At 38.6% G+C, this 23,930-nt stretch overlaps 1 protein-coding gene across 5 annotated transcripts in view; it reads left to right on the top strand.

The window, feature by feature from the left end:
* Positions 1 to 22,869, top strand: part of TGFBR1 (transforming growth factor beta receptor 1) — a 45,720-nt gene extending 22,851 nt beyond the window's left edge. For 3 of the 5 annotated variants that reach the window (XM_005510176.3, XM_021298019.2, XM_065052205.1), the window contains 6 exons: positions 1,531 to 1,761; positions 9,279 to 9,446; positions 10,156 to 10,312; positions 16,586 to 16,710; positions 17,379 to 17,509; positions 19,857 to 22,869. In XM_005510176.3, the coding sequence (XP_005510233.1) occupies positions 1,531 to 1,761; positions 9,279 to 9,446; positions 10,156 to 10,312; positions 16,586 to 16,710; positions 17,379 to 17,509; positions 19,857 to 19,982 (938 nt within the window). In that variant the 3' untranslated portion in view covers positions 19,983 to 22,869. The remainder of the gene's footprint in view (positions 1 to 1,530; positions 1,762 to 9,278; positions 9,447 to 10,155; positions 10,313 to 16,585; positions 16,711 to 17,378; positions 17,510 to 19,856) is intronic. The other 2 variants (XM_065052207.1, XM_065052206.1) reach the window with 1 other exon arrangement.
* Positions 22,870 to 23,930: the final 1,061 nt, after the last annotated feature.

Genomic DNA, 23,930 nt, shown 5'->3' with positions numbered 1-23,930 from the left:
AGTTTGGTTGTATGGTTGTTCTAGTCTTGCCTTTTCTGCATTTCAAAAGTCTGTCCATAAAGAATGGAAGTTAGGCTTCGCAGGTGAGCCTTTACGGTTTGGGCACACAACACAATTGACCTGAGGATAGCTATTACAGCAAAAACTTTAATTTTCTCAGTAGGAATTATTGTAGCACCTGACAATTATTAAGTCACGGGTATGGTGCCTTTTTTTTCCTTTCCTTTCTTCATGTAGGTATGTTGTCAGCACAGATCATGCAGAAAATTCCTGCAAGTCAGGAAGTCTTGAGGAACTCCTCTGAATGCTGTAGTGTTTTAATTTGCGCTCCTCGGACTGAGACATAAGCATGACAATGCTGCTGACCATATCAGATGTTCTTTTAGTGCTGTTATTAGCGAAGAATATCCAGAGATTGGATAAGAACTAGTTGTTTGAGCTATTTGTTGGGATTTATTTTCCATAATGTAAGGAAATACAGATGTTCTTCTATCAGCTGTTGAAACAGTGATTATGGAGTAATAGATTATTTTATAAAGTGTTTAAATGAAATAATCTTATACCAAGAGAGCTTAGTCTGAGCAGATAACCTGGCTGATGCATTCATCCTGTACTGTAGTATCACTACAGAATTCTGTGACAAGCCCTGCAGTTACAACAGAAAAGACATAAAATAAAGACTTAACAAAACAAAACCCAACAACAAACCCTACAAATAAAAACCAGACAAGCTAAACAAACAAACAAACAATCTTTGGGGGATGTTAGTGTTCTTGTGTAAACTTACAGAAGCAAATTATGAGGTGCAGTGAGTTTGGAAGCATGTGGATGTTCTGAAGCTGTGAAGCCTTCATGAATGTAAGCATTTTTCTCAAGTATATCTATAGTAAAGGGCACAAGAATGGCCTGTAAAATGGGGAGATTGCATTACAGGGATGTGTTCCTGTTTTACTGTGGCTTGAGAGTACTAGCAAGCTACTGGCATACTTGGGCATGAGTGTGAACATTCAGCAGTTAGTGTTGCTGATAAGCATGATTTCACTTTAACTTAGAAATAGACCAAGTCATATCTAGTGATAAATCAAGTAAGTGAATCAGTAGTGAAAGTGCTCTTGAACTGCTTTGCCAGGGGAGTTATGGGCAGATTTTTAATTTTTTTTTTTTTTTTTAAGGCAACAACAAAAAAAACCCCACAAAACTCAATCCTGATCACTTCATGGTTTATTTTTATCATTAAAATAAAACTTTATGGGTCAACAACTGCCAAAATTCTAAACTGAAAGGAAGTTTGTTTTCTGTGTAGACACAGTTTGTAGCATAATGACTTTGAATGCTTTTATTGCTGGCCTATAAGGTTGAAAGCAGCATCTTACCTACATGCTTCTAGTAGTTCACAACAGCTGTTAAAATCTTAAGAGGGTTTATGTGCATTCTAAGAGAAATATCTTATCAAATATGGATCTTGTATTTAGTACCTAAGTCCTTATTTTCTTAGTGCTGTTTAAGGCTAATGCTAAAACTATTTTTTAGGTTTACCTTTACTTGTGCAAAGAACAATTGCAAGAACTATAGTACTTCAAGAAAGCATTGGTAAGGGTCGCTTTGGAGAAGTCTGGCGAGGGAAGTGGAGAGGAGAAGAAGTTGCTGTGAAGATCTTTTCCTCAAGAGAGGAACGCTCATGGTTTCGTGAAGCAGAAATTTATCAAACAGTTATGCTACGGCATGAAAACATTCTTGGATTTATAGCTGCAGACAACAAAGGTTAGTGGTACTATGAATTCATTTTACTGATTGTGTACTCAGAATAGATGGCGTATGAAGGGGAAAATTAGATTGTGAGTATTCAGTTAAGAACAGCAAAAAATAATTTTGTTACTAGAGCATTTCAGAGTTTGGCAGGTTTTTCATAGGTTTAACGAGGGAAAAAAGTACATTTTCCTTTCTCTAGAAAACATGCTTTGTTTACATCTAAAAATTTTGCATATTTAATGAAGAGTAATTTCTACAAGCAAGTTAAAATACTGGCTAAGTTTGGTATCAAAAAGGACATACCTTATCCTGTCGGCTTACACATCTGTGGCATACCTGTACCTGTACTTCCGTAAAAAGATAAGTGTGGGACCAAAAGTGATCGTGTCTAATCTTGTCTTGATATAAAGCAGGAGGCAAGGGATTCATTTCTCAGGCTGAGATACAAGGAAGTTACTCATTTAGAACTCCAGTTAGAGGAAAAAAATGGAAAAAGAGAATTGATTATTTGTTCCTAGTATTAAAAAAAAAACCCTGTACCTGTTCCCTGAAGCTCTCCTGATAAGCCTTTAAATATCCGCTACAACGAACAGTTTAACAATTTTTTCCAACTTGAGTTGTTATGATTTCGGTCAGATGAAAGTTTCTTAAGTTTTCCTGAAGTCCAATTTAAGACACAAAAGTTTGGCAAAATCAACAAAAGTTTTTAATTTCTTACATTAAGGGGAGCTCAAATATTATTCTGTTTCATTCAGTTATATTAATCTGTAATTCTATGTTTTACCACAAACAGCCTTTGACTTTTTAATGAAGAAAGCATTAGCAGAAAATTCTGTCACCTTAGGGAGGAGTCAAGAATCCATACACATCCTGAATTCTTAAAGGGTTGTCAGTTTTGTGGGGAATTCCTAGATGATTTTAGTGTTGTCCAAGTATACATGTAAATAGTTCTTTTTGATTACCAGTTCTTTTTAGTTACCAGTAGTTTGATGTCAAGTTTCTAAATATAAATCTCTAGAGTTGGAACAGAACCCAAGAGGTTGTGCAGAACACAGGAAAGGGTTAACTTCTCCAGGAAAGGGTTAACTTTAGCTAAGTTGTCCCTAACAGTAGTTTGTGCAACTGGTTAACCTCCAAGAGCTTGCAGATCTACAGCATACCAGACAACTTCTTCCTGCAGCTTATTATGCTTCCCATTAGAAGCTGTCTTACTTTCATGCCCGAAGTTGTATTGGATATTAATAGCACCTGTGAGAACTTGAATTTGTTCTGATGGACCTGCTAGAGTGTCAGGAGCCTGGGTGTAAAATTAGTAGATCAATCACATTAAAGACAAATTAAAATCCATCTCTGCAGAAGCCTTAGGTGCTATGTCTCATTTAAAAGCATAAATGATATATTGCATTACCTTAGCTATAACTTTTTAATACAATCTATCTATAGTATCTAACAATACTACTCTCCCATTTTGCCCCAAACCCATGAATAGTTTGTCCCAAAAATATGCATCACTGCTGTGTGGAGGAGGTATGAGGAAGGTTTCCTAAATGAGTGAGTTCCTAAAATAATTTCCTGATTGCTGTCTCAGGTTCCAGATGCAATAGAATGAAATTCCATTTGACTTCATCATCTTTGGGTTCCTTGTAATATAATGTGATATAAAATTGTTTTGAATTTCTATTGTTAATATACTCTACATGCAAAGAAAAAATCCTTAGTTGATAGGTCATGCCATTACTTTGAGGCTTTAAGGCTTTAGGGTAAGGCTTTTCTCTTCTCTTGAGCGCTAGTTGGTAACCGATTTGCAAAAAATGGATGAGACACGTTTTGAAAATGCTGCTATTCTTGTGTCTATTTTCTAACAGTGTTGCTGTCTGAGCAGATGTGGAAACTGGATTACTATTTTTAGTCCAACAGTGCAGAATTCTCAGTATAACATTCTGCATTCTCAGTGAGGAAATAGGTACACACCATTCTTTTTGTGGGTTAAGCATTCAGAAATCTTGAATATTGAAGGGGTTAATACTTAAGCTCTTGCTTGGAATATATCAGGCTCCCATTAAATGGGAGAACACAGAGGGACCATTAAGGAGGTAGTGCTTCCAGTTTAGTAGGTATGCTGTCATGGTACTCTGAGAGGAGCAAGTGTATCACAACATGGCTTTAGAGACCAATGGCTTAAAAACACCTGTTAAGTCTTTCATTGTAGATGCTGGTGCTAACTGATAAATACTTATTAGATGCCAGGTGCAAGATGAAGTATTAGTTCACAGCAATAGTAGCTGTGAAGGATTTGCCTCCATTTCTCCATAGGGTAGACTGTTGAATGCATTCAAGAGTTACTACAGTTTAGCTGGATTGCAGTCATGAGACTCTTAAGTATCTGACTGTCTGAGACCTTGCAAAGATGACTACAGAGATATATCAGTACAAGGAACTGCTTGTGCAATCCCAATTCAGTGCTTGCTGGAAGGTTCAGTGATCTATGAAGAAGAATTAGGAGTACGTTCTCATATATCCATCATGAATGCTGAGGACTCTTATCTCTTGACATGTAGTTTGTGGTGTGGACCAGTGTCATGCTGCAATTCTCCCTACTAGTAAAGGTTTTAATTAGGTGTCTCCTCTTAATGCAACGGTGTATTTTTCACAACTGCTGAGGAACATCTGCCTGGCCACTGTAGTTGTAAAATGGGAGGGGGGGTACCTTCAAGTATAAGGGTGCATATATAGATTAGGAAGTGTTTACAGGTCAGATCAGTTAAGTCAGTGGCTTCAGCTCAGATGGTAGAGACACAGAGCTTGTGCAGCCTGAAATACTCAGAGTCAGGTTAATTACTTGGTAATAATTAACTAATGTCAACAGTATAGGACTTATATTAATCATAACATATGTTCTCCTTAGATCGCTAAACAAATGTGTAGCTTGTCAATTATAGCCAGGTAAAGAAAATGTAGTAGGTGCTATCTAATAACTAGACATTGTACTTAGTGCTGTGTTTCAGCTTGTCTGTAATTAATATTCATATAAGCTTGGATGTAACACTGTCTTTTTAAAATCTGGTTATGGGGCCGCAAATAGGACACACAATAGGAAAGAATTATGGCTCTTTTCAGAATGGATAGTTATCCCAGGTTTATATTTTCTTACTTGAAAGGAAGGTAAAACCAGACTGAATATTAAGACTTGTAGGTAGTAAATAAGATAAAACTGAGGTAGTCTGTAATCAGCAGCATATTCTGTTCATAGGTGGGCACCTGGAGTTAAGAGGGGAAAATCTTTATGCAAAGACACTATCATTACTTTGAATCAAGATTATAATTCTTAACGAACTTTGACATTTTTTAAAGTTCTCTTTATACACAATAGGTCTGGTAGACTACTTAAAATATATTACTGATTTTCCTACTTATTGGTGTCTAGTTCAGACAACTGCTGAGCTACACCATTCATAAGAAACATAAGAAGAAATCAAATACAGGATCAAGCAAGGAGTGTGTATAGTCTTAATGCCCAGGAGAGGATTATTTCAGGCAATATATAGTCATAACTGGTGAAGCAGTAGAATAAAACCACATGGAGAGAATATTCTGGACTGATTAAGTTAACTTATTTTGAACTTCTACAGCACTTTGGAGCTCCTTGGCTGTATGTATTTGAGAGGCCTGTGAACACATACCTGTTTCTAATAGTTCTGTAAAACTAACAAGCTAACACTGATGGAATGACTTTTCAGAGACCATAATTCTCTTTGGAAAAAAATTGCATATGCTGAGTTCTGCAGATTCAGACATGGATATGTGAAATAACAAAAGAAGCAGCAGTCCTGACTAAAAATTAATGGAAGATATTTTTTAAAAATCTTTCAGTTTGGAAGTCTCTTCTGTGAGTGTATTATAAGAAGCTTCCCACTTCAGGAGCAACTTTCTAACAGTCTTTTCCAAGTGTGCTGGGTTGGCTTAGATAATTTAATTTCTACAAGTAGCTGGGGGGATAGCACAGCCATGATAGCTGACCCAAAACTAGCCAAAGGGGTATTCATAGAATCATAGAATGTCCTGAGTTGGAAGGGGACCCACAATGATCTAGTCCATCTCCTGTCCCTGCATATGACAACCCTAAAATTCACACCATGTGTCTGAGGGCATTGTCCAGTCTCTTCTTGAACACTGTCAGGCTTGGGGCCATGACCAACTCCTTCGGGAGCCTGTTCTAGTGCTCCACCACCCTCTGGGTGAAGAACCTTTTCCTAATGTCCAACCTAAACCTCCCTAGCACCTTTTCTTGCCATTCCCTCAGGTTCTGTCATTGGTTGCCACAGAGAAGAGTTTGGTGCCTGCCCCTCTTCCTCCTCTTGTGAGGAAGCCATAGCCACTATGACATCTTCCCTTAGTCTCCCCTTCTGCAGGCTGAACAAACCAAGTGACTTTAGCTGCTCCTCATACAGCTTCCCCTCCAAACCCTTCACCAAATTCACAGTCCTCTTCTGCACACTCTCCAGTAGCTTTATATCCTTTTTATCCTGTAGTGTCCAGAACTGCACACAGTGCTCCAGGTGAGGCTGCACCAGTGCAGAGCAGAGCAGGACAGTCATCTCCCTCACCTGACTGGCAATGCTGTGCTCGGTGCACCTAGGACATGTTTGACCCTCTTGGCTGTCAGGGCACACTGGTGGCTTGTGTTCAACTTCCTGTCAACCAGAACCCCCAGATCCTTCTCTGTGGAGCTGCTTTCCAGCTTCTCATGCCCTGGTCTGTATGCGCGGACAGGGTTGCCCTGTCCGAGGTGCAAAATCTGGCACTTGCCCTTGTTAAACTTCATGTGGTTGGTGATTGCCCCATTCTGTAATTTGTCCAGATCCCTCTACAGGGCCTCTCTGCCTTTGAGAGTGTCAACAGCTCCTCCCAATTTAGTGTCATTGGCAAACTTCATCAGGTCCTTCACTGAAGAGCACTGCCCCTGCAGAACCCTGCTAGTGACTGGTTGCCAGCCCGACATAACCCCATTTTTTGTAACCCTTTGAACCTGACCTGTCAGCCAGCTGCTTACCCACTGCATGGTGTGTTTATCCAGCAATATGCTGGACATCTTGTCCAGGAGGATACTGCGAGAGACAATATCAAAGGCTTTACTGAAATCCAAAAAGATCACATTGACTGGCTTCCCTGAGTCAACTAGGTAGGTAACTTTGTCACAGAAAGAAATTATGTTAAGCAAGACTTTCCCCTCATGAAACTGTGCTGGCTGGGACTGATGACTGTTGTTCTCCAGGTATTTTTCAATAGCTTCCATAATAATCATCTTCATAATTTTGTCAGTATTTAAAGTCATGCTCAGTTACAAAAGGGGGGCTGGCCACGTGGGCAGTCTCTTTTTCCTGCTGCCAGGCAACAGATCAGTCCAGGATGCTCTTGGTTCTCTCTGGACTGCGTAGTTTAGTGCTATTGTGTTTTAGGTGTGAGCTTTTGTCTGGGACAGGGGAGGGAAGGTTTTGTCACAGGCTGTGGTTCGGAAGTCACAATTGGCTGCTTCAGAAAAGTTGAATGGCAATGATGGGGATTATCACTTGGAGAGAGATTGTGCTGTGTATCCATCACTTTGTATGTTCTTTTGTTATTGTTGTTATTGTTTATTTGTAGCGGTTTTTGGTTTTTTGGTGCTGTGGGGTTTTTTTGGTGTGTGGGGTTTTTTTGGTGTGTGTTTGGGAATTTTGTTTGTTGTTTTTTTTTTGTTTGGTTTGTTTGTTTTTTTTGTTTCTTTGCTTAGATTTTGTTTGTTTTTGTTTGGTGGTTGTTTTTGTTTTGTTTGGTTTTTTTTTACTGTTCTGTCAAACTATTCTTATCCCAACCCATGAGTTTTGCCTTTTGTTTCCTGATTCTCCTCCCCATCCCACTGGTGGCGGGGAAGAGGTGAGCAAGTGTGATTTTTAGTTGTGAGCCGGGGCTGAACTATGACAATAGGTTAGAGTACTTGACTGCTTTGTTTTGCCTGATTAAGTTAACCACTTAGTTGAGGCAATACTGTGAATGTAGCAAGGTAGAATTTTCTTTCTATTATCAGAGCTTTTTCATTGTAGATTACTTTTATTTCCCTATTCTGAAGTATTTGGTGGGTTTTCAATAATCATTATTATTAATGGCATCACTGGTCTCCCTAGAAACCTCCAAGTAGAAGTGATGCTTGAAGGTTTTCCCACCACATGCTTATTTAAAGATAAGCAAAAGTACTTACATAAAGGTAGTTTCTGTCAAACTGTAGAATCGGGCATTTTATGTCTGACTGTTCTGGGCCAAGTGTGTTCTTAGAAGGGAGGGGAAGGAACTGTAAGAGCATCCTATTTGGAAATTAAAAATTTTTCAGTATGTTTATGATATGAACTAACTTCTGAGTTTACTTCTCTCCTTTCAATTTTTCATATTTAGTTCTTGAGTATGCATTTTTATAATCCTTAGGGACTGCCACATAATGAGATACGTTTTTATCCTGTGCTGAGTAATCTCACTACTTCTTAGGGAACAGTGGCTGTATAATTCAGGATAGAAGTCCAACTGAAATATTTTTATGGGATAACTGGCCTTTTAAACAGATGAAAGATGCTTCTACAGAAGTAGATGGCTATAAAAACAGATTTGCCACATGAGAGTTACTTCTATAACAAAACAAAATTGGAAAACCTGTTTAGTGGCAGGATTGTTCTTTTCTGGGTATATTTCTTCTACTTAGATCAAAAAAACTTTTGCCTGTGTGGCTTAAACTGCAAGGTATTTTCTGTCCACTGATTTAATAATGTGAACAATTAGTACTTATCTGTCATATGTATGCCTTGGAATATCTGCAAATATATTATGGCCTGTCTTGTTCTTAATAGTTCAGTGAAAAATCATACAACGAACTGGATTTCCCATAATCTGTGGTCCTCATTCTCTTATGTCTTCTGGAAACCTCAGTTTTGTTGAGCAACTCAGAGGTCCCCAGAGGTGGGATTCAATTTTGCTTTTGAAGTTATGTGTCCTGTTGCTGAAAATGTACTAGCTGCTGGTAACTGTGGAAACCGTCTCCCAGGCTGAGGCTAGATAGGTTATGGGAAGAGTGAAAGAGTTACAGGGCAAGCTTGAAAGCCATTTTTTTAACAGATAGCCTGGACAATATTGTACTAGACCAGAATGACAGGATTAGTTTTACATTGTACATTCAGCACTTTTCCCCTCAAGCAGAAAAGTTAGTGGAAGGCAGAGCCTGGCTAATACCCTGAGTAGTTCACCTTGGAATCATAGGGATATCAGCTTTCTATGGTTTGTCTTTTTGTTTAAATAAGAGTGCTCACTAACCTGTTCAGAAAATCTTGCATGGTAGTCCTAGCCCTTACAGAGGTGCCTAAATGTTACAGGAATAGAAGATGCAAAAGTCTGATTTACAGAGGTTACTTGGAAAACATAATTTGTACTTCCTAAGCATTGTATAAAAGTGGCATATGGTTTTCTTGTCTTCTGTGGGTGTATGTGTGATATTCATTACTGTTATTTTGCAGACAATGGTACATGGACTCAGCTGTGGTTGGTGTCAGACTATCATGAGCATGGATCACTCTTTGATTACCTGAACAGATATACTGTAACAGTGGAAGGAATGATAAAATTAGCTTTGTCCACTGCCAGTGGTCTTGCTCATCTTCATATGGAAATTGTTGGCACGCAAGGTAATCTTACAACTACTCATCCTCTCACATGGATAATACTGGATTTTTTGAATGACACACATTTAGCTCTTTCTGCTATAATTCTCTTGTTAATTAAAACATTCAGCCTTTTCAGGGTGTAGTCACTTTGTACACAGCTGCTTATTAAGTGATGAGAAGGCAGCTGAACTCAGCATAGATACCCAAGTTAATCCCTTGTAGAGTTTAGTGAATTGAAAAATGTCTGTTTGGGACCTGTGATAATTTCTGAATTAATAGAATGTCTTAATTAGAAAAGACTTTTTGTTTTTTAATCTTCCTTTTTATGGCATATCCAGATCTTGCGTTGTAACTGTCCTTCCTACAAAACACCTATTAAAAGCAACTAGGTAACGATACCTGTAGTATCTTTTAACTTTGAGACATCACTATGGGTCTGTTTCCAGAGATATTAGAAGCATTTTGGGGGCAAGTAGTATGTGTGTGCAATAAATATTTGCAGGAAAAAGGAAAGGAGCAGTAGAGTGGAGTAATACAGTAGACATTTAAGTCCCTTTTCTGGACAGCCAGCCAGTTCACAATGAATGGTTTCAGGAGTTAACCTTGATGTACATACAGCAGCATAACTGGAAGAAATTCTGTAACTTAAGACAAAATCTGTACCAGGCTTAGAATAATAGCAATTCTCTTTTTTACAAATGATATTTCTATTTTTTTTTCTCCCTTACAGGCAAACCAGCAATTGCCCACAGAGATTTGAAATCCAAAAATATATTGGTAAAAAAGAATGGAACATGCTGTATTGCAGACCTAGGATTGGCAGTTAGGCACGATTCAGCTACAGACACAATTGATATTGCCCCAAACCACAGAGTGGGCACAAAAAGGTAAAATTGTGTGATGTGTCAGGTGACTTTTATAATAAAATGCTTTGTTTTTTTCTTGTCCCATATAGAAGATTTTTGTGGGTACAAACACAAGCAGCAGAAACACGTAAATAATGGTGGGTAGAGTTCGTAGGCACTTCATTGCTAGCTGATAATATAGTTAGACAGTAGGTACTTAAAAGCATGTTGAATCTTGGCATCTTTTACTAGCATATGTAAAATAACAAAAGCTTGCAAAATATTGTAGGGCACAAATATATACGAAAACAATCAGGAGACTTCATGAATGACAGTTTTAGAGACTTCACCGCTGTATCTTTATTCTTTCTACATTGTGTTGCGTGGAAATGTTCCTTGAAGCCAGTCTGGATCGTAAGATGGGATATTGACAGTGAAAGTAAAATGCTGGGGTTTTTTCAGTGTGAAGCCTGTGTGGTAGAGCATACAAGGTTCAGAGTCTTGAACGCGGGCTTTCATGGGATCATGTTTTTGAGAGAAATAAGAAAACTTAAAACAGCAGTCATCTTTGTTATCTAATGCATAAATAGAATTATCAGTGGATGAGTCACTGTACTCCCTTTCTTTTAAAGGCCTGCTTCTGAATTTGGAAATATGGATTTTCTTGTCCTCTAAAGAACTCAGAGCTGTTTATCTAAATCAACACAAATGGAATTAAACTTATTGGCTGTAATTTATAATTACTGGACCTTCAGACAATAATAACTGGAAGCTGTTCTGAAGAGAAGATTAATTTCTGTTAGTAACCTGTTAGTGCAGCTATATAGCACACAGCAGCAATAACAGTAAACCACAGCAACAGTGTGGGCAACTTCTCATTCTTTTGATGCCTGTAGGTCCAGTGGTATGTGAAATTGAATTTTCTGTGTCTGTCACGGAGAAATGTGTGGAAACCCAGAGGTTCAAGGCTGATAAACTCCAGCGTGTGTTGCCCAACACTGCTAGTGCATCAGTACGAAATTTTCTCCAATCCATGCATAAGAAAATGTTTTTTAATGTATCTCTTTAGTTATGTAGTGCAGGGGAGACAGGGCGTGATTGGGTTTATACAATGAACTAGGATGCCCACTTAGTAGCTATGGCTTTGTGGATGAAAAAAAGCTTTAAGGCTCAGTGAACAAAAGCTGTTAGTTAGAACGTGTACTGAAAAATTATTTTACTGACAGTTGTATCACTGACATTGCTTTGTTCTAAATCACTGCTGTACTAATCCTTTGCCATCTTCAAAAATACCACACAAATGGTCAAATGAGATTTATTTTCTGAGCTACTATTACATTACAAAGTATTGGGCATTATTCCTTCTCAAAGTCTCCAGTAATCATTGGTAGTAAAACAGCAGACTACTTTGGAATTTGCCATTGCAAACCTAGCTGTGTGCAAGGTACATAGCACGTGTGACTTAGTATTTTCTACTATACCTACATGCAAAGAAAAATGATGTGCAAATCAGTTATTTCATTTACTCTGGTCTTTTGGGAAAGCGTCCTTTCAGCTGTATCTGTAGATCCCACTTACAAGATCTCTTCTTGCATAGGTGCTACTAGATAGCTTGTTCATCTGCTTTCACAAGAGTAAAGCTGTATCAGCTTGGCTTGTTTGCTCCTGTGGCCAACAGCAGGACTAATTCTGTTTCCCACTTTAAAGACATTAATCACTTTTACCTCTCTGAAACCTGTGTCATTCTCAAGTCTTGGTCCCCTCTTGCTTCCTCTTATGCATTCTTAAGTAACTCTGCACCTCTAGTTAATTTTTCATAATAAAGTTCAAGTCTTATCTGTTCAATGACAATTCTAACTCCAATTGATTGCCACTGCTGATACCTCTGCTGCACATGGAAGCTCTCTGTGCAGGTTCAGGGAGATCTGTCTAAGTTTATATTTTTCTAGGAACTGTCTCTTGTAGAAATATATGGTCTAGGGAGCAAGCAAGACTCGCTCTTGGGCGAGTGATCTAGATTCTGAGTCAGACTGATGATTGCTCTCTCCGCCTGAATGAATCTTTATTTATTTCCTGTTCAGAGGTTTAGTTTTACCAGAGGGTGTGAACTTTTTTTTTTTTTTTTTTGTACCGGGGGGTATACTTTCACAGTTCAGCCTGCAGCATAAAGCAAGGAATGTGTGCTTAAAACTGAGAAGGAAAGAATCCCTCTCTCACTTCCTGAGGCAGGTTTTTTGGAGTGGAAAAAACCCCCACAAAAACAAACAAACAAAACAACAACCAAAAAACAAACACCAAAACCCAACTAATTCTACTCTTTTGTTTTGTATTTTGGGTTTTTTTGAGAGATTTTTGGCCCAACTGTTACTTTTTATAGCTGAAATAGGCTGTGTTTAAAAGAAGTTTGGCTGCAAATCCCATGGTAACATGGGTGCTTTTCTGCAGTTGACCTAAACCCTATATGAGAAGAATTCTGTGCTTGTAGAAAACAAGCTTGGTGAAGGGAGATGTTGCACTCAACATGTTGTATATGGGTCCTGTTTTAAGTACTTGATGTTGTACAATAAATTTACCCAACTAATACAGAGTTGTTTGACTAAAAGGGCTGGAGGTAAGAGGTCAGTGGGCAAAAGTTTGGCAAGGCCATGCTCAACAACATAATTTTTATAGTTCTTTGTAGACTTATCCTCTCATTCTTGAAGGATACTGATCTGCAGACCTTGTTTAGAATGTCAAAATCTATGTAGAGTAGTTCTCTCCAGAACCTAAAATACTGCTTCTGACAAGCAATGCATTTCCAGTGTAGAAGCTGAGAAGGAGATGCATGTTTCTCTGCCTTTTGTCTGATAGCCATGAAACGGCTCATCTGCTAACCGCATTAGATGACCTACTTGCCTTTCACCTCTCTTGTTCCAGCAATAATCTCTCAAACTTTTTGAGCAGTCAGTCACCATTCTGAGTTATGGAAGCCAAAGACAATCTAAGTGCATTGATGGAGTACCATGGTAAGAGGTCAATTTACCAATAAATTCAATAGAAGTAACATTGGGAGTGGGGGGTATGTTCTTTTGAGGGTATGAATTCAGCTTCATTGCTACGTTCAGACCTTTTATGGTCTTTCCTGTTAAAACCTTTGTCCTTAAGATGTTTTATAGAAACTGAGACAATCTCCTTTGCTGCCTGTAAAAGTGATTCTGGCTGACAGTCTGTCAGCATGGTTGGAATTTTTGGTTTGTTGTTTTTCCAGCTTCAGCACTCTTCTCATCTCCATGTGATCTTAAGATAGAGCAAATATTCTTTCTTCTAGAGTCAAAGCTGATCACTACTATACTGTCAAGTGCATGCAGTAGCATAAGATTATCCAATAATGCAAAATTCTTGGGAAGCATTAAAATATCCACCACAGTCTTGCAGTCTTGATTAAAAATTTTTTTATACAGTTGGTCCAGAATAATATGAGCCTTGTCCATATCAGAGATTGTGGCATATGTAAACTTAAGATTCAGCTTCCATTCAATAAATACTGTCAAAGTAAACCTTATTCTTGAGAGAGTTGTCCTGTGCTTGTGATGTGTCATGACTTGTGGGGAATTTATATGCCTATACAGTGCTTAGAAGAACTCTGTCAGCAACCCTTGTTGAAGTTCTGGACTGTTTGCATTTTTGCTCTTTTGTTGATAGCCCTTGTTTCCTTGTTCGCATGTAATTTCCATAAGACACAGTACTGCTGAGAGAATTCTGAAAGGTCTTATTGTTCTGAAATTTAAGTAGCATGTTTTATATTCTCCCTACCATCTCTGGAACTAAGGAAGGAAAAATCCTAGTATTATGTTAATTAAATGAAATTCTGCTTAGGTTTCAGTGGTTGTTCAGAGGTTGAGCTATTGCCTGAGGCTGTATTCCACTCCAATAATCTGTACATGTTGTTTTTTTTAACAGTTAACTGCTCTCCAAAGCCCTCATGTGATTGTTTGCCTGCTTCATTAATATGTCAGCTTGAGATTGACGAGGCAGTGATGTGGAGAAAGACACTGAACTCTGCTAAACATTACATATTGGGTTTAGCTGCTAGAGCCATACCACATTGAGAGAGCAATGATACAACTGATGTTGACTGATACAGCAAATAACATTCATTCTTTCTACCAACAAGTAGGAGGGATGCTGCTGTCAGTAACTCCCACAAGGTGGTTCACACTGACATTTTGCTTGATGCTCCCATATTAGACCTAGTCACTAAATAAGGTACTGATCATTTGGATGCCATGACCAGTTTTCAGTTCCTGTTCCTGAGTTGAAAATCTGTCACAGATTTTTCTATTGCAGGTAATGTCAAACTTGTGAGCACAGTTGGTAATGTGTAACTCAAATTGGGTTTCCTACCAAAAAAAGAGCTTCACAAAGTGGGGGACATACAGACCATATGATGAAGAATCAGTTATTGCAGTAGTAGGGAGTCTTAATTCCCAAGGAACCCTTAACTGTGCTGCTTTTATTTTTTAACCAGTCCTTTATCTCTTTCCCCTCTTTAGTCTTGCTAGGGGGTGTTACAAGTGGCTGCTATATCTTGTCACGTTCAAGGAGCTGCTTCTTGCTGCCTGGCCTCTGGAGCCCAGCCTGATGTGTTCAAGAGCTGTGGCTCTGTCCATCTCAGGCCCTTGAATGTAGCTGCTGCTTTCTTTCTTGAATTTCTGCTGGTAGTGAGGCTGGATATACACAGACAAATACAATACTGACAGGGCTGATTACGCAGATTGCTATATACCACGTGTTACCGTCAACACCCACATGGAACACTATCAGAACTTGTATAAAATATAAGTATAGACAGCCAAGTCTCCTTCCTTCTCATCAGCTGATTAGAATTGAACACCACCCCTGCCTTCTGTAGTCTCACCAGCCTGTGTGTGTTTGAATCCCTCAACTATCACTACAATACTCTGTGTCTAATGCTGCCTCCTGTGCTCCACAGCTCCCCTACTCACCAGCTGGGCAGGGTTAACCTGCAGTAGCAAACAGATCTGTGTACTCATATGCATACCTACCTGCATGAATTCCCTCAAATACCAGTGCAGGTCAGACATCTCTGTCTGGGCCACCTATTTGCTAGACCAGCTTGCAGTTTGATAGTGAATTATACCAATGCATGCCTGCCAGGTTTGGGGGAAATATAAACCTTCCAGCTCACCCCAGGAGCTGGTATCCAGGCATGTAGACCTTATGACGTGTAATTCTCAGTCCAGTTGCTGGTGCTGAGAGGCCCTTACTCTGCTTTTCTCATTGCAGTTCTACTCTGTAGTGGGTACCTGTAACTGTGTGACTCTGAAGCCTATGACCTCTGGTGCTACTTCAGTGGCTGAAGCAGACACTGTCATTTGCTCCAGTTACTGGTACCAGGGTGCCTTCACCCAATGTCTGACTGCAGTTGCTGGACCAGAATTCATTCATGCTCATGCCCCCACAGTGGCTCCAGATACATGCTCTTAAGACCTGTGGACACATGCTCCTAGTATCCACAGTTCCCTTTCTAGCTGCGGATGCTAAGACTATCCCGTTGCTGGCAGCCCAGGCCCAAGGGCGACTGCATTCCTTGTCTGACTCCAGTTGCTAGCCCTGAATTTACTCATGCCTGCCCCCAGTTGCTGGCATGTAGTCCTTACCACACACATGGACATGGGGTTGAAAGTGAGATTGCATAGAAAAATAGTTATGATTTAATAAGAAGATGGGATACACTGTGGTAAGCAGGTGCAGGGCTTGGTCAGACAAGTGAAGTAACTGGCTACTGTTTGTGCAACTGGACCCTTTAATATCCTTTTCTATCTATTGCTCTACTATTGTTCCTCCCAGTTACCATTTTGCTAAATGTTCCTTGACAAGGATTGTATAATGCCACAGGCCTCCCTTGAATACCCTTGTGTTTCTCGTTTCCCACTTACTAGCAATTACAGCGTCCAGACTGGCCATCTCTTAAGTTGTACCTGGAGTTTCTTAACAGCCCATCAGTTAACAACCAGAGGCTTTTGGTCTTTGTCATTGTCTCTGTTATCCTGTGTCTATCAGGTTTATGGCTCTGTTTGTTTATTGTTTCGTCTTTTACTTATTCACCCTATACCTTTGCTTGTTCCTCTCAGTTTACTTATTCTCATTGCACTGGATGGTCTTTGATTGGATAACCTTAAGGAAGCAGATTTTCCTTTGTTTCCTTTTTCACACAAATATTTAAATATGGTGATCAGTAGCACTGAACTTTCTCTACAGTAAATGTTTATGAAATAAAATGTTTTCTTCCTTTTTTTTTTCCATTGCAAATAGGTACATGGCACCTGAAGTTCTAGATGATTCCATAAATATGAAACATTTTGAGTCATTCAAACGAGCAGACATCTATGCAATGGGATTAGTGTTTTGGGAAATAGCTCGGCGATGTTCGATCGGTGGTATGTGGTAATCTTCACAAAATTGAATGTACTAAAGGAACTACAAGTAACTTACAGAACCTGAATTTGTTTGACTAAAGTTTGCTTTAAGAATGGTGTGAGGTAGCAGCCAGTATGTCTCAGAGATACTGTTAGTCCTGTAAATGATGACTAGTTTATTTGACCTATTTGTAAATTAATGAACCATACGTGTTGAAGAAAACAGGAAATATCCTTGTCTGTATTATTTTTTTTCGAAACCTTTACATAGAGGGGGAGGAAAGAGTGAAGTTAAATGTCCTTGACAGCAAGGGGCAAACACCACAACTAAGGACCAGCTAGAATGTGTTCAGATAACATCTATACCTTATTTGAAATAAAACATGCTTTTATAAATCATATACTTCCAAGAAGTGTGTCTTTAGTATAATATATGAAAGATTTGACATAGCTTCTATGTCTTTCAAATATATAAATTTCAAAATTAAAAATTCTTCAAGGGTAATGTAAACACTCCTGTGATATGGTCAAGGATTTTTAAATTTATTTATTTGTTAGTCATTGTAACGTAATTCTTAAAAATGAAAACTAAAAAAGAGAATGGTAAGGTACTGATAAGGAACACAGGAAAAAGTGAAGGATATGTAATTTTATATTAGCTAAATAAAGCTATTTTCAACCTATTACAGGAATCCATGAAGATTACCAGTTGCCATACTATGACCTCGTTCCTTCAGATCCTTCTGTTGAAGAAATGAGGAAAGTTGTGTGTGAGCAGAAGTTAAGGCCCAACATTCCAAACAGATGGCAGAGCTGTGAGGTATTAACTAACCTTGCTAAAGCTGCTTTAATAGACACTAGAGCTTTTATTGATTTCAGTGGCTTAAAAATTGTGCTTGTGGTTGAAGGGAGAAGAGTTACTTCTAGGAGAACTTAATTTCATTCTGATCATTGTGGCTTTATTGGATGTTATTGATTCTTGATTATACATTAATATTTAATGTAATTTCACAAAAAATAATAGCTAAACCTGTGTGGAAGATTCTAGTATCTCTTCCTGTGAAGCATGGGTCACACCAATATAAATGAAAGTTAGTCTGAATTATATTATATAGGAAGTATCATTGCAAAGAAATCGTGCAAGTGGTGTTTTACTGCCTCTGACTGGGATTGACTTAACTTTCTTCATAGTAGCCTGTATGGTGCTGTGTTTTGGATTCTGAGCAAAATGGTTGGATAGCACACTCATGTTTTAGCTATTGCTGAACAATGCTTACACAGCTTCAAGGCTTACTTCATTTCTCACTCTGCTTCTGCTGCTGCTGGGTAGGCTGTGAGTAGACAAGAGGCTGAGAGGGAACACAACTGGGACAGCTGACCCAAATTGATCAGAGAGATATTCCATATTATGCAACATCATGCTCAGCAATAAAACTGTGGGAGGGGGTAGTTTTCCAGGGGTTGCTGTTGCTCAGGAACTGGCTGGACATCAGTTGGCTGATGGTCAGCAATTGGTTTTGTATCACTTGTTTGTTTTGGCTTGATTCCTGTCCCTCCTCCCCCTTTGCCTATTAAGCTGACTTTATCTCAGCCCATAAGTTTTCTTAATTTTGCCCTCCTGATTCTCTCTGCCATGCCACTGTAGGGGAGTGAGTGAGTGGCTGTGTGGGGCTTAGCTGCCTAATCGGGTTAACCCACAGCGGGGGTAGTAAAGATAAATAAGCTCATCAGGTCTGTGCCACTTGTTTTGTAACTAGGATGGCTGCCTCTTTCAAGAAGTGGACTTGCTAGTTTCAGCTCAGTACTCTGCCAGCACAGCAGTACTGCTTGTTGGGGCACAAATGGTATCTTGATCTGTGCTGCCTCATGTGAATGCTCACTTGGAACTAACTCACTTGGGAATCTTTGCCCTATCATTGTGTGGTAAATGAATTTCCTACAGATTAGCCAAAATAGCAAATCCCTTTAGGAGGTTCTGTCTAAAACTGTAGTGGCCTTAGTACTTTGTGTGTCTCAGGAATTGCACTGTATGCACATAGCGAAAGGTATACACAGTTACTAGGGAGCTGAGACTCTAGCAAGTTAAAGACTTAGAACTGAAGTGTACATGTAGCAACCACTCCTGATCATGGGTCTGCAACCTGACTCTGGGGTGAGTTCACTATGCTGGTAGTCACAGCACAGGCAGTAGTATACAGAGTAGCAAACTCTTGCCTTTCCAGCCAACTTTGTTCAGATTGCTTGCTCTAGGAACCCAACTAGGGCTAGAACCAATGCTTTCTGATTGAGAGCTTCAGAAAATAGCTGCGGTATGCTATAGTAGGAGTCAGAGATTGGTGAGATATGATGTACTTCGGATGGAAGAGGGAACTGGGTTGTGCCATGTGTGACATGCCTGAGATAAGAGGTTGGGCAAGAGAATGCAGGTAGGAGAGAAAAGTGATGACACACCAACAGACTGTAGAGTAATTTTTGGAATGCTGTCATTCCAATCCTGCAAACTTATTTAGCAGCTCAATGTAATACAGCTTTGAGTGTAAAATCTTGGAAAGTAGAGCTATTACTTTATTTCATCTTCAGTTTTTATGTTGTTTGCATTGTTGCTTGTGTAGTAGCATTTACAGATGTCAAAGAATGACTTTTTAAAGATAAAACTACTCCAAAATTTATCAGAGTCATTACAGAGCTTCAAGCTGAGGAAGATGGCTGATAAACCTCTGAATTGCTATACATTGAACTCCTTAAAAAACAGTTTATGACTGAAAGAAGTAATTGAGTGCATTCCCAGCTACACGGTGCTTCTGTGCTAATACAGAATACCTCCTGCTTTATTACTGCTTTTCAACTGAAGGTACAATAAAGAAGAGTGTATTTTTGCCTAATGCAAAATTTCAGAAAACAGTTACAGACAGGCTACTGATTTTTCATTAAAGTATTTTTGTGGGGGCTGAAATTGTACTGAAAAGTACTAGTTCTGCTCTACAGTATTTTGAAGAATTTTATTTTTTTGTAAATAAAGAATGAGGTTTTTTTATACAGCATACTTCCATGAAGCTGTAGTACTAGTAATAGACTTCAGAAATTCATGAAGAGGCTAGAGCAAAACAGAGGTTATGTGAGCTACATTAGAACTGCAGTATATGTAATTACTTGTCCTTCCTTTGCAGGTGTTACGAGTAATGGCAAAAATTATGCGGGAATGCTGGTATGCCAACGGAGCTGCAAGACTGACAGCCTTGCGCATTAAGAAAACATTATCGCAACTCAGTCAGCAGGAGGGGATAAAGATGTAATCCTGGGTTTGCTACTGAAGAATACTGTAAAAATCCGTATCTGCACCAGAGTGGAGTGTTAAGAAGGTTTATTGTTCTACCTCATTGGGGGAACAGAAGGATATTGCTGCCTTTTAGTACTTCTTAGGAACGTCACTTATTAGGATTTTTGTGGACGTGCTAAACAGTTGTGTTGGGTCCTTTCTGTGCACTATAAACCTCTTTCCCAGGTTACTTACAAAACAGTGTGTAGTCTAGCTTTATTTTTACTAACCTGTAATTTTTTATTTGGAAAGTTGATAGCTGGTTCTAACTTCTAGTTAACTGTGCTAAACATAGGAGGTCACTTTTAAAATGGAACTAGTTACCTGTATTGTTCTAGAGTGTGTTGATGGCTCTTGAAGCAGCTTTATTCCTGGCTGGTACATTGACCATTCTGAATCATTGTCACAGTTCTTTGATTCAGACTGTGAATGTACTGTTGGAGTATGCTTTGCTAGCTCTTAAGGTAGTATATCTTTTGGACTCTTACCTTGATTTACAAATTGGCCTCATTCAGTTGTGGGAACATAATTTGTGCAACTATACTTTGTACATGATTACTGGCGCTTTTTCCACTTTTTCAGAACGTTGCATTGCCTTCAAAGTAGATTGTATTATACCAGTAAGTGCCACTTTGAGTCTTTTAATGCAAAACAGTAGGAGTATACAAAGCCTATGGTACTTTTGGTTTCAGAAATACAAGGTAAAAATAAACTGCTCCTTTGCCTAGCTGAGATTTAGTTTGCATTCTTTTCAGCAAGTGAGTGTGTAATTCATGGAATACCTTTAATTTTACCAAAATCTGACTCTTTAAGCCACTGTAGGAGTTTTAAATAGTGTAAGCTAGTTAATTCACTGTCATATTTTGTAATTGTCAAGTAATGAGTAATTTTTTTTTTAATCAAATGGTACTTCTGTAATGCTTGAAGTACCTATACTTCAGAAAGGTAGCAAGAGGAATAAGATGTTCTTAAGGGAGATTTTGCTCCATTAAATCAAACATGGAAAGGATATTTTCTGTGCAGTTCTGCAGTCTTAAGGCTCAAAGAAAACTATTTGCAATTAAACAGGATTAAGTGCGCCTGTAATTAGGGAGATGTTATTAGGGCTTTTGTACTAGAAAGTTCAAAGCTGCTTATAAATTATATGTGTATATTTTGTGTGTGCCTCATACATAGAAAGTGGTGATCTACAGAAAGTGGTGAGCTGCAGGTCTTTGGATACAAATACCAGAGGATTCCAGCAATCCTCTTCATGGTTACAAGAACAATGCTTGTGTTGTCTTAAGAACACAGAAGAATGCGCAGAGCTTTAGTCAAAATTTGACTGAGATTTCAAAGGTATCACAAGTTTTTTTGCAAACTTGTTTAGAAATTGAATTTCTTCCTGCCCAAATGTACAATTTCTAATTTTTTGCTTTGTGATAGAAGCTTGCAAAAAGAAAGTCCTTGATACAGTGTGTGACATTAGGAACATTGTTTTGGGACAACTTTATTATTCATATTGGAATGTAGAACAGTAAAATTCTGGATAGAGCTATGTGTATACTCTGTTCTGACAACACAACTTCAAGCTTTGTTCTTCTTTTCCATTATATAAAACTGAACACCTTTTACAAAGGCTGTGTCTGTATATATTATGTAACTTTAAATGTTACCTGTGTAAGATCATATCTTATATATATGGACACAGGTACACGTAGGTATTTTTTAAATTAAGATTGTAATATCACCAGATCTGCTTTTGGAAATCCATGGGGACCAAAATATTTTAGCATTCAGAATATTAATTTTGTATCATTTCAAGTATATACCAAAACAGTTTCTGATACTGATGCAAATGTTTATTGTAAATATTACAAACATTATGCATTCACTTATGTTTTGTGGATTTAATCAATTTGACATTTTAGTAGCATTGAAGCCTCAGTTGGGTTTACAGACTTCTGACCACGTGGATATGGACATGGAGAATAAAGAGCATTGGAAATGGTCTGATGCTGAAAAGCCCAAAACATGTTGGTTTTGGAATGCTGGAATTCTTCAGGGACCTTTCAACCTTAAAAGCTGGAATTCTGGGATGCTTCTCAAGCTGACTTTCCCAGTATGACACACTGTCAACCTCCAGTGGTTCCACTTCTAATCCTGAGAAAGACTTTTGTATATAGGGTAAAGACATTGGGATTGACTCTATGGGGACATGAAGTTGTCATGTGAAAGAAGAGGCTATTTTTTTTTTTTTTTCAGTGATGGTTCTGAGTCTGATTGCCATGAAATTCACCTTTTAGTTAGTTCCTTGTTTATATTGTGCCATTGAAGTCAGGGCAAGGTGTTAATCATTTTGTATTTTAAAAAAATTTTCACCATATCAGTTGCTTTAAATTCAGATTACCTCTTAAAAGACCAAGGTACATTTACCTCGTGTATATAATGTTTAATATTTTCCAGAACATTCTCCAGGTTTGCAGTTACAAGTTTCTAGAAATATGGGTATTACTCAATCTACAACTTCAGCGGTACTATGTGTATTATCTGGTGCCCCCAAACACTTTAATTTTCTGTATTTTATTGTATTAGCAAGTTTGCTGCTTTGTCACTGTAGCACCTGCCCTTACATAGCTGTGTGGATACTGCCTTGTAAATTTTACTTTTTGGATGATTTGAGGATCCTGTACAGATGAACGTCACTTTTCTAAACCTTACAAAATTGTGCATTTCCCTTACATTTCTGAAAATATATATTGTATTTGTAGAGTATACATTTCAATGGATTGTAAATAGGACAGTAGAAAAGTGGATGCTTACGTTAAGTGCTAACACTACAGTAGAGAGATGAAAGCAGTGAAAATAAATAACTTTTTTCAAAATGTGTGAGTTGTCTTTCAGAGGAAGAAATTTGGAGGTAGGTGTGGGTTTGGGCGTTGTGTTCTTACCTGCAAAAATGAGGGTTTATTGTGAGTTCCTTTCCTCAGAAGGAATTTCTGCTGGTATAAAAATGATAAAGGGATTTGCTAACACTGATACAATCCATCTCATGTACGCTATACAAATAATTATAAAAGTGCCTGATCTTCCCTGTGTCCTACAGTAATGTTTGAAAAAGTACCTTGCTGGTGTCTCTGATCTCTCAGACAAAATAACTAAGGACAATATGTTCCTTCCCTCTGCTTACATTTACATAGATAGCTGCTGAGTATTTCAGATTACTTGAACGGCTGACCTCAATGCATTACAAAACAGCAAATAAAATGAACTTGTTTTGGAGTGAATTGTTTCTGTGCAAAACTCAGTTTTAGGCGGTGTTACATTTTTGAAGGAAGATAAAGATGTAGACAAAACAAACAAACAAAAAAAGGACATCTTGCCCTTCTGTATTTTAGTGTGGCTGCACCCATCAGTAGTGATGACATAGGTGACATCCTGGATTCAGGTGCCCTCCTTGGGTTTCAGATAGAGAACTAAGCATACTGCTGTGGAACACAGTAGTCCATATGATTTCAGGTGGGCTGGAAAGGCTTACTTATATCATCTCTGAGGCAGTAGAGGACACAGCGCTCACCTATACTTTCTATGGAGAAGACAGAGGCAGACTCTTCTGAGAAATGTGCAGCAGAAAGGACAAGGGCTCTAATGGCAAAAGGAAAACACTGGGAAGGTGCTTAAGCACAAGAACTGGTTGCTCTGAGCAATTATGGACTGTTCTTCTTTAAGGACTTTCAGAACTTGACTGAGGGAGATTCTGAGCAACATGGTTTAGTTAGATTGCTCACAGAGGGCTCATAGTGTGGACAGAGAGATGTCAGTCTCTATTGTCCACCAAAATTGGACACCTAGCAGTGGTAATATAGGCTCAGTCTCCCTGAAGAACCTGGTGAAGACGTAACAGAGGACTTTGATTGTGCTTGTCCACATCTGAAAATTTTAGTGA

This window comes from Columba livia, chromosome 2 (genome assembly GCF_036013475.1).
Source record: "Columba livia isolate bColLiv1 breed racing homer chromosome 2, bColLiv1.pat.W.v2, whole genome shotgun sequence".
NCBI classification, from domain to species: Eukaryota; Metazoa; Chordata; class Aves; order Columbiformes; family Columbidae; genus Columba; species Columba livia.
This window is presented reverse-complemented; position numbering and strand designations above follow the sequence as displayed.